Source organism: Cherax quadricarinatus, chromosome 5 (assembly GCF_038502225.1).
Source record: "Cherax quadricarinatus isolate ZL_2023a chromosome 5, ASM3850222v1, whole genome shotgun sequence".
Classification (NCBI taxonomy): Eukaryota; Metazoa; Arthropoda; class Malacostraca; order Decapoda; family Parastacidae; genus Cherax; species Cherax quadricarinatus.
In genome coordinates, this window is record NC_091296.1 from 30795018 (window position 1) to 30807727 (window position 12710).

Sequence of the window (12710 nt, forward strand, 5' to 3'; positions counted from 1 at the left end):
CAGTCCAGCTATAATGATACATAACAGTCCAGCTATAATGATACATAACAGTCCAGCTATAATGATACATAACAGTCCAGCTATAATGATACATAACAGTCCAGCTATAATGATACATAACAGTCCAGCTATAATGATACATAACAGTCCAGCTATAATGATACATAACAGTCCAGCTATAATGATACATAACAGTCCAGCTATAATGATACATAACAGTCCAGCTATAATGATACATAACAGTTAAGCTATAATGATTCATAACAGTCCAGCTATAATGATACATAACAGTCCAGCTATAATGATACATAACAATCCAGCTATAGTGTTACATGACAGTCCAGCTATAATGATACATAACAGTCCAGCTATAATGATACATAACAGTCCAGCTATAATGATACATAACAGTCCAGCTATAATGATACATAACAGTCCAGCTATAATGATACATAACAGTCCAGCTATAATGATACATAACAGTCCAGCTATAATGATACATAACAGTCCAGCTATAATGATACATAACAGTCCAGCTATAATGATACATAACAGTTAAGCTATAATGATACATATAATGATACATAACAGTCCAGCTATAATGATACATAACAGTCCAGCTATAATGATACATAACAGTCCAGCTATAATGATACTATAATGATATAACAGTCCAGCTATAATGATACATAACAGTCCAGCTATAATGATACATAACAGTCCAGCTATAATGATACATAAGCATGATACATAAGCTATAAGATACATAAGCTATAATGATACATAAGCAGTCCAGTTAAGCTATAATGATACATAACAGTCCAGCTATAATGATACATAACAGTCCAGCTATAATGATACATAACAGTCCAGCTATAATGATATACATGCTATAATGATGCATAACAGTCCAGCTATAATGATACATAACAGTCCTGCTATAATGATACATAACAGTCGAGCTATAATGATACATAACAGTCCAGCTATAATGATACATAACAGTCCAGCTATAATGATACATAACAGTCCAGCTATAATGATACGTAACAGTCCAGCTATAATGTTACATAACACTCCAGCTATAATGATACATAACAGTCCAGCTATAATGATACATAACAGTCCAGCTATAATGATACATAACAGTCCAGCTATAATGATACATAACAGTCCATCTATAATGATACATAATCAGATCCAGTCCGGCCATATTGATGCATAACAGTCCAGCTATAATGATACATAACAGTGCTATAATGATACATAACAGTCGTGCTATAATGATACATAACAGTCCAGCTATAATGATACATAACAGTCCAGCTATAATGATACATAACAGTCCAGCTATAATGATACGTAACAGTCCAGCTATAATGTTACATAACACTCCAGCTATAATGATACATAACAGTCCAGCTATAATGATACATAACAGTCCAGCTATAATGATACATAACAGTCCAGCTATAATGATACATAACAGTCCAGCTATAATGATACATAACAGTCCAGCTATAATGATACATAACAGTCCAGCTATAATGATACATAACAGTTAAGCTATAATGATACATAACAGTCCAGCTATAATGATACATAACAGTCCAGCTATAATGATACATAACAGTCCAGCTATAATGATACATAACAGTCCGGCTATAATGATGCATAACAGTCCAGCTATAATGATACATAACAGTCCTGCTATAATGATACATAACAGTCGAGCTATAATGATACATAACAGTCCAGCTATAATGATACATAACAGTCCAGCTATAATGATACATAACAGTCCAGCTATAATGTTACATAACACTCCAGCTATAATGATACATAACAGTCCAGCTATAATGATGCATAACAGTCCAGCTATAATGATACATAACAGTCCAGCTATAATGATACATAACAGTCCAGCTATAATGATACATAACAGTCCAGCTATAATGATACATAACAGTCCAGCTATAATGTCCAGTTAAGCTATAATGATACATAACAGTCCAGCTATAATGATACATAACAGTCCAGCTATAATGATACATAACAGTCCAGCTATAATGATACATAACAGTCCGGCTATAATGATGCATAACAGTCCAGCTATAATGATACATAACAGTCCTGCTATAATGATACATAACAGTCGAGCTATAATGATACATAACAGTCCAGCTATAATGATACATAACAGTCCAGCTATAATGATACATAACAGTCCAGCTATAATGATACGTAACAGTCCAGCTATAATGTTACATAACAGTCCAGCTATAATGATACATAACAGTCCAGCTATAATGATACATAACAGTCCAGCTATAATGATACATAACAGTCCAGCTATAATGATACATAACAGTCCGGCTATAATGATGCATAACAGTCCAGCTATAATGATACATAACAGTCCAGCTATAATGATACATAACAGTCCAGCTATAATGATACATAAGAGTCCAGCTTTAATGATACATAACAGTTAAGCTATAATGATACATAACAGTCCAGTTGTAATGATACATAACAGTCCAGCTATAATGATACATAACAGTCCAGCTATAATGATACATAACAGTCCAGCTATAATGATACATAACAGTCCAGCTATAATGATACATAACAGTCCAGCTATAATGATACATAACAGTCCAGCTATAATGATACATAACAGTCCAGCTATAATGATACATAACAGTCCAGCTATAATGATACATAACAGTCCAGCTATAATGATACATAACAGTCCAGCTATAATGATACATAACAGTCCAGCTATAATGATACATAACAGTCCAGCTATAATGATACATAACAGTCCAGCTATAATGATACATAACAGTCCAGCTATAATGATACATAACAGTCCAGCTATAATGATACATAACAGTTAAGCTATAATGATACATAACAGTCCAGCTATAATGATACATAACAGTCCAGCTATGATGATACATAAGCTATAAATCATAACAGCTATAATGATAAATAACAGTCCAGCTATAATGATACATAACAGTCCAGCTATAATGATACATAACAGTCCAGCTATAATGATACATAAAATTCCAGCTATAATGATACATAACATACCAGCTATAATGATCCAGTCCAGCTATAATGATACATAACAGTCCAGCTATAATGATACATAACAGTCCAGCTATAATGATACATAACAGTCCAGCTATAATGATACATAACAGTCCAGATACATAACAGTCCAGCTATATTGATACATAACAGTCCAGCTATAATGATACATAACTGTCCAGTTATAATGATACATAACAGTCCAGCTATAATGATACATAACAGTCCAGCTATAATGATACATAACAGTCCAGCTATAATGATACATAACAGTCCAGCTATAATGATACATAACAGTCCAGCTATAATGATACATAACAGTCCAGCTATAATGATACATAACAGTCCAGCTATAATGATACATAACAGTCCAGCTATAATGATACATAACAGTCCAGCTATAATGATACATAACAGTCCAGCTATAATGATACATAACAGTCCAGCTATAATGATACATAACAGTCCAGCTATAGTGATACATAACAGTCCAGCTATAATGATACATAACAGTCCAGCTTTGATGATACATAACAGTCCAGCTATAATGATACATAACAGTCCAGCTATAATGATACATAACAGTTAAGCTATAATGATTCATAACAGTCCAGCTATAATGATACATAACAGTCCAGCTATAGTGTTACATGACAGTCCAGCTATAATGATACATAACAGTCCAGCTATAATGATACATAACAGTCCAGCTATAATGATGCATAACAGTCCAGCTATAATGATACATAACAGTCCTGCTATAATGATACATAACAGTCCAGCTATATTGATACATAATAGTCCGGGTATAATGATACATAACTGTCCAGCTAAAATGATACATAACAGTCCAGCTATAACGATACATAACAGTCCAGCTATAATGATACATAACAGTCCAGCTATAATGGTACATAACAGTCCAGCTATAATGATACATAACAGTCCGGCTATAATGACACATAACCAGTTAAGCTATAATGATACATAACAGTCCAGCTATAATGATACATAACAGTCCAGCTATAATGATACATAACAGTCCAGCTATAATGATACATAACAGTCCAGCTATAATGATACATAACAGTCCAGCTATAATGATACATAACAGTCCAGCTATAATGATACATAACAGTCCAGCTATAATGATACATAACAGTTCAGCTATAATGATACATAACATTCCAGCTATAATGATACATAACAGTCCAGCTATAATGATACATAACAGTCCAGCTATAATGATACATAACAGTCCAGCTATAATGATACATACATGACAGTCCAGCTATAATGATACCAGCTATAATGATACATAACAGTCCAGCTATAATGATACATAACAGTCCAGCTATAATGATACATAACAGTCCAGCTATAATGATACATAACAGTCCGGCTATAATGATACATAACAGTCCAGCTATAATGATACATAACAGTCCAGCTATAATGATACATAACAGTCCAGCTATAATGATACATAACAGTCCAGCTATAAATCAGCTAAGCTATTTAAATATATAATATTTTTTGCTTTGTTTCTATATGTTCCTGATAGGAAGAATACTTTGTAGGAATGTAGTTCTTGTGTTTACTTAAATATGTAAGTAATAATAAGGGTCAGGTTAGGTATATATATATATATATATATATATATATATATATATATATATATATATATATATATATATATATATATATATATATGGTGTGGTGGTGATAAGACTGGTGTGCTTCCTGCAGGAGGGTGTGGTGGACAAGGCCTCAGCTCCCTCCGTCAGCTCCATCAGCAGGATCCTCAGAGGTGGTAAGAGGGATGACGATCCTCGCAAGGACCACAGCATCGACGGCATCCTCGGTGAGTACCCCAACATACACAGACACACACACACACACACACACACACACACACACACACACACACACACACACACACACACACACACACACACACACACACACACACACACACACACACACACACACACACACACACACACACACACACAAACCTCGAGGACCATTTGCAGGTGAAATTTTCTGCACTTCTTTTCATATCTCAGATGATGTGTGAATACACGAAAACACAGAGTATATATATATATATATATATATATATATATATATATATATATATATATATATATATATATATATATATATATATATATATATATATACATATATTATATATACATCTATATATATATATATATATATATATATATATATATATATATATATATATATATATATATATATATATATATATATATATATATATATGTATATATATATATATATATATATATATATATATATATATATATATATATATATATATATATATATATATATATATATATATATATTTTTTTTTTTATTATCACACCGGCCGATTCCCACCAAGGCAGGGTGGCCCGAAAAAGAAAAACTTTCACCATCATTCACTCCATCACTGTCTTGCCAGAAGGGTGCTTTACACTACAGTTTTTAAACTGCAACATTAACACCCATCCTTCAGAGTGCAGGCACTGTACTTCCCATCTCCAGGACTCAAGTCCGGCCTGCCGGTTTCCCTGAATCCCTTCATAAATGTTACTTTGCTCACACTCCAACAGCACGTCAAGTATTAAAAACCATTTGTCTCCATTCACTCCTATCAAACACGCTCACGCATGCCTGCTGGAAGTCCAAGCCCCTCGCACACAAAACCTCCTTTACCCCCTCCCTCCAACCCTTCCTAGGCCGACCCCTACCCCGCCTTCCTTCCACTACAGACTGATACACTCTTGAAGTCATTCTGTTTCGCTCCATTCTCTCTACATGTCCGAACCACCTCAACAACCCTTCCTCAGCCCTCTGGACAACAGTTTTGGTAATCCCGCACCTCCTCCTAACTTCCAAACTACGAATTCTCTGCATTATATTCACACCACACATTGCCCTCAGACATGACATCTCCACTGCCTCCAGCCTTCTCCTCGCTGCAACATTCATCACCCACGCTTCACACCCATATAAGAGCGTTGGTAAAACTATACTCTCATACATTCCCCTCTTTGCCTCCAAGGACAAAGTTCTTTGTCTCCACAGACTCCTAAGTGCACCACTCACTCTTTTTCCCTCATCAATTCTATGATTCACCTCATCTTTCATAGACCCATCCGCTGACACGTCCACTCCCAAATATCTGAATACGTTCACCTCCTCCATACTCTCTCCCTCCAATCTGATATTCAATCTTTCATCACCTAATCTTTTTGTTATCCTCATAACCTTACTCTTTCCTGTATTCACCTTTAATTTTCTTCTTTTGCACACCCTACCAAATTCATCCACCAATCTCTGCAACTTCTCTTCAGAATCTCCCAAGAGCACAGTGTCATCAGCAAAGAGCAGCTGTGACAACTCCCACTTTGTGTGTGATTCTTTATCTTTTAACTCCACGCCTCTTGCCAAGACCCTCGCATTTACTTCTCTTACAACCCCATCTATAAATATATTAAACAACCACGGTGACATCACACATCCTTGTCTAAGGCCTACTTTTACTGGGAAAAAATTTCCCTCTTTCCTACATACTCTAACTTGAGCCTCACTATCCTCGTAAAAACTCTTCACTGCTTTCAGTAACCTACCTCCTACACCATACACTTGCAACATCTGCCACATTGCCCCCCTATCCACCCTGTCATACGCCTTTTCCAAATCCATAAATGCCACAAAGACCTCTTTAGCCTTATCTAAATACTGTTCACTTATATGTTTCACTGTAAACACCTGGTCCACACACCCCCTACCTTTCCTAAAGCCTCCTTGTTCATCTGCTATCCTATTCTCCGTCTTACTCTTAATTCTTTCAATTATAACTCTACCATACACTTTACCAGGTACACTCAACAGACTTATCCCCCTATAATTTTTGCACTCTCTTTTATCCCCTTTGCCTTTATACAAAGGAACTATGCATGCTCTCTGCCAATCCCTAGGTACCTTACCCTCTTCCATACATTTATTAAATAATTGCACCAACCACTCCAAAACTATATCCCCACCTGCTTTTAACATTTCTATCTTTATCCCATCAATCCCGGCTGCCTTACCCCCTTTCATTTTACCTACTGCCTCACGAACTTCCCCCACACTCACAACTGGCTCTTCCTCACTCCTACAAGATGTTATTCCTCCTTGCCCTATACACGAAATCACAGCTTCCCTATCTTCATCAACATTTAACAATTCCTCAAAATATTCCTTCCATCTTCCCAATACCTCTAACTCTCCATTTAATAACTCTCCTCTCCTATTTTTAACTGACAAATCCATTTGTTCTCTAGGCTTTCTTAACTTGTTAATCTCACTCCAAAACTTTTTCTTATTTTCAACAAAATTTGTTGATAACATCTCACCCACTCTCTCATTTGCTCTCTTTTTACATTGCTTCACCACTCTCTTAACTTCTCTCTTTTTCTCCATATACTCTTCCCTCCTTGCATCACTTCTACTTTGTAAAAACTTCTCATATGCTAACTTTTTCTCCCTTACTACTCTCTTTACATCATCATTCCACCAATCGCTCCTCTTCCCTCCTGCACCCACTTTCCTGTAACCACAAACTTCTGCTGAACACTCTAACACTACATTTTTAAACCTACCCCATACCTCTTCGACCCCATTGCCTATGCTCTCATTAGCCCATCTATCCTCCAATAGCTGTTTATATCTTAGCCTAACTGCCTCCTCTTTTAGTTTATAAACCTTTACCTCTCTCTTCCCTGATGCTTCTATTCTCCTTGTATCCCATCTACCTTTTACTCTCAGTGTAGCTACAACTAGAAAGTGATCTGATATATCTGTGGCCCCTCTATAAACATGTACATCCTGAAGTCTACTCAACAGTCTTTTATCTACCAATACATAATCCAACAAACTACTGTCATTTCGCCCTACATCATATCGTGTATACTTATTTATCCTCTTTTTCTTAAAATATGTATTACCTATAACTAAACCCCTTTCTATACAAAGTTCAATCAAAGAGCTCCCATTATCATTTACACCTGGCACCCCAAACTTACCTACCACACCCTCTCTAAAAGTTTCTCCTACTTTAGCATTCAAGTCCCCTACCACAATTACTCTCTCACTTGGTTCAAAGGCTCCTATACATTCACTTAACATCTCCCAAAATCTCTCTCTCTCCTCTGCATTCCTCTCTTCTCCAGGTGCATACACGCTTATTATGACCCACTTCTCGCATCCAACCTTTACTTTAATCCACATAATTCTTGAATTTACACATTCATATTCTCTTTTCTCCTTCCATAACTGATCATTTAACATTACTGCTACCCCTTCCTTTGCTCTAACTCTCTCAGATACTCCAGATTTAATCCCATTTATTTCCCCCCACTGAAACTCTCCTACCCCCTTCAGCTTTGTTTCGCTTAGGGCCAGGACATCCAACTTCTTTTCATTCATAACATCAGCAATCATCTGTTTCTTGTCATCCGCACTACATCCACGCACATTTAAGCAACCCAGTTTTATAAAGTTTTTCTTCTTCTCTTTTTTAGTAATTGTATACAGGAGAAGGGGTTACTAGCCCATTGCTCCCGGCATTTTAGTCGCCTCATACGACACGCATGGCTTACGGAGGAAAGATTCTTTTCCACTTCCCCATGGACAATAGAAGAAATAAAAAGAACAAGAGCTATTTAGAAAAAGGAGAAAAACCTAGATGTATGTATATATATATATGCATGTGCGTGTCTATGAAGTGTGACCAAAGTGTAAGTAGGAGTAGCAAGATATCCCTGTTATCTTAGCGTGTTTATGAGACAGAAAAAGAAACCAGCAATCCTACCATCATGCAAAACAGTTACAGGTTTTTGTTTCACAGTCATCTGGCAGGACGGTAGTACTTCCCTGGGTGGTTGCTGTCTACCAACCTACTATATATATATATATATATATATATATATATATATGTGTATATATGTATATATGTATATTTATATATATATATATATATATATATATATATATATATATATATATATATATATATATATATATATATATGTGTGTGTGTGTGTGTGTGTGTGTGTGTGTGTGTGTGTGTGTGTGCAAGGAATTCGCAAGGGCAGGCGATATATACACAATCACTGATCTCTAGCGCAAGCTGGACGCCAAGGTATTGGTCCAGTGTGGTGAGAATGGTATAGCACTGCGTACTTTGTTCCAAGGTTCGTAGGTTCGAGTCTCCTTCAGCTAGAGATCAGTGTTTGTATATATATATATATATATATATATATATATATATATATATATATATATATATATACTGTGCATACATAAATACATATATATATAGACATTAAGCGTGATGAGTGATGATGATGGGTAGACTAAGTCCTGAGTTCCAGGAGAATCATGAAAAGGTTAAGAAGACTGGGAAATGAGAGAGACGCAGCTTCCCAGGTTAAGAAGACTGGGAAATGAGAGAGACGCAGCTTCCCAGGTTAAGAAGACTGGGAGATGAGAGAGACGCAGCTACCCAGGCATTTTAAGGCCATCATCACCCAACGAATTTTTATGATTATTTTATTATTTTACTAGCTGTTGCCTGTGTGGGCAGGAAAGGTAAGCCACAAATACCCAGGGAAGGAAGAGGCTGGCTACCCGGCCCATCACTGCCGCCGCTACCCACAACTGGGCATGCCCAGATATATGGGCATGTCTCTTTAAACCTGATGCTCCGGTTCACATAGATTCATGAAGACGAATTATGAATTTAGAGAATGAAGACCGGTTACTACGAGTATAGTTCTGATACTGTACCCACATATATACTCTCTCTCTCTCTGTCTCTCTCTCTCTCTCTCTCTCTCTCTCTCTCTCTCTCTCTCTCTCTCTCTCTCTCTCTCTCTCTCTCTCTCTCTCTCTCTCTCTCTCTCTCTCTCTCTCTCTCAGGAGGCACATACAAACACACAAGTAATATTGCCTAGGAGAACAAAAATCATGTCAAAAACACAAGTGTCATGTCAACTCTACATTGGGGTGACAAGAGAGGCTAAGGCTGGTAGTGAGAGGGGAGGGGTACTGAAAGGATAGTTGGGAGGGGAGAGGGTGATGAGGAGGGGGAGTGAGAGGGGGGAAGGGGGTATAAGGCAGTAGAGCAGAGGTTCACCACAAGGTAACCCGGAACACCACCCCGTGTCACTGTCCAGGGTTACCGGCGGCAGCCACCTTAAACTAGGGTTATATAATCTACTTACTCTTATTGTTACACTCATCTTTACGCTTTTTTTTATGTATTTCAACCGTTTTGCTTCAACGGATTTTTGCAGACTAGAAGACAAGGAAAAAAACACTCAGCTGATGTCTTCTCCACAGTGTCACTTGGTTTATTTATATTGTCAAATATTTTTTTTGTGTAAGTTGGATAACTACTAAAATAAACCACAACCTTGAAAATAAGATGAAAATGTGTGTGTGTGTGTGTGTGTGTGTGTGTGTGTGTGTGTGTGTGTGTGTGTGTGTGTGTGTGTGTGTGTGTGTGTGTGTGTGTGTGTGTGTGTGTGTGTGTGTGTGCGCTGGGAAGGGGGAAGCAGGTGTTGCAAATGAATGACTTAGATGGTAGGTTTTTAAGAGCAGTAAATAGTTGTTGTGAGAGCGAGGCTCAGGTTGTGGTACACAGGACAGACGGGGAACTATATTGTAATAAAAGTTGATTTTAGGCACTGGTGTGTTAAGCTTCTCTGGTGATTAAATATACGTATACATAGCGCTGTAAAATCAGTGTACTTACGAGTGATAGAAGGTTAAAAGTTAATAACTCCGATATGAAGTAGATGGTATCACAGTTACTCTTTGGAGATGGAACAGCGATTCTGAAGTTGCTGAGGTTGGTGGACGAACCTGGAACAGTGAGTTAAAACTAAAGGATCAACAGGCAAATCTGACTGAGTGATAGCTAGTGGAGGAACCTGCCTAGTATGGGCCCTGGTGTTGCAGTGCTCTTAATTTCTTATGTGTCTTAGTTGTGACTGGAGCAGTGAGACATATGCTCTTTTGATTACACTGCAGCTGTGTTTGTGTCCATGCACTCTGCCTCAGGCAGACTCCTGGAACTCCATGTTCATCAAGAACTGCAAGAAACCCTATCATGTGCCTTAAATATTTCACTAAAAGGGTGCCTAGATATAGCTATCATCTCACAATCGTTTAAAACACCGGACGTTGCCCCACTACACAAAGGTGGCAGTTTAACAATAACAAAGGATTTCAGACTCATAGCACAGACGTCCTACGTTATAAAAATCTTTGAAAGGTTCTTGGAAACAAGATCTCCAACCACTTGAATTCCAAACAATTGCAACCCAGGGTAGCAGGGGTTTCAGAGCAGGTCGCTCCTACCTCTCACAACTACTGAACCACTCATCCTCAGATCACACACAGACAGAAAAGTAAACCATAGATAGTATCGTACCATCGTTTGCATACTTCATTAGAATTTACATGAGTGTCATCCACTGAGAACACCAGATCTCCAAGCGGATATAAATCAAGTCTTCCAGTGGGTCGTAGAAAAAAATATGAAGTTTATGTAGGACAAATTTCAGTTACTCCATTATATAAAAAACATAACCACAGAAGAGCGAAAAATGTGAAGGACATAGGAGTGATAATGGCAGCTCACTCATGGGTGCAGCTCACTCATGGGTGCAGCTCACTCATGGGTGCAGCTTACTCATGGGTGCAGCTCACTCATGGGTGCAGCTCACTCATGGGTGCAGCTCACTCATGGGTGCAGCTCACTCATGGGTGCAGCTCACTCATGGGTGCAGCTCACTCATGGGTGCAGCTCACTCATGGGTGCAGCTCACTCATGGGTGCAGCTTACTCATGGGTGCAGCTCACTCATGGGTGCAGCTCACTCATGGGTGCAGCTCACTCATGGGTGCAGCTTACTCATGGGTGCAGCTTACTCATGGGTGCAGCTTACTCATGGGTGCAGCTCACTCATGGGTGCAGCTTACTCATGGGTGCAGCTTACTCATGGGTGCAGCTCACTCAACAAAAGACATTAAAAGCGGTTCGCAGAAGATAGAACTTACAATGAATATAGAGAAGAACAAACTCATGAAAGTAAAAAAAATATAGATCCGTCACCCATAACAACCCGCACCCAACATATCCACACTCAACATAACCACACACCCACACCCCACCCTCACACACCCACACACCCACACCACAAACACTCACACACTCACACACCCACACCCCACCCCAACACCCCACACCATATCCAGTTTATATAAAAAAGTACGAGGAAGAACTGAAGACAGATTACATAATAAATGAAAGGCTAGAAACCAAGAATAATGTAGGTGAGACAGGTATTGTGATACTTAGCAGTGACACGTAAGACACATTCCTTGAACTAGGAAAACAAAATGGTGAATCACAAGAACAATATGCAGAGCAAGATAACCAGGAAGTTCCTGTAATTACTGAAGCATGATAATGTAGCCAGGAAAAACAAGAGCAAGATAACAGGGAAAGCCAAGGAAACAACGAAGCGAAACTAA

At 37.9% G+C, this 12710-nt stretch overlaps 1 protein-coding gene across 1 annotated transcript in view; it reads left to right on the top strand.

The window, feature by feature from the left end:
* LOC128684661 (uncharacterized) overlaps nt 1-12710 on the top strand; it is a 299231-nt gene that overhangs the window by 35059 nt on the left and 251462 nt on the right. Inside the window, exon 5 of the mRNA XM_070104531.1 lies at nt 4852-4966. Coding sequence (XP_069960632.1) covers nt 4852-4966 — 115 coding nt within the window. The remainder of the gene's footprint in view (nt 1-4851; nt 4967-12710) is intronic.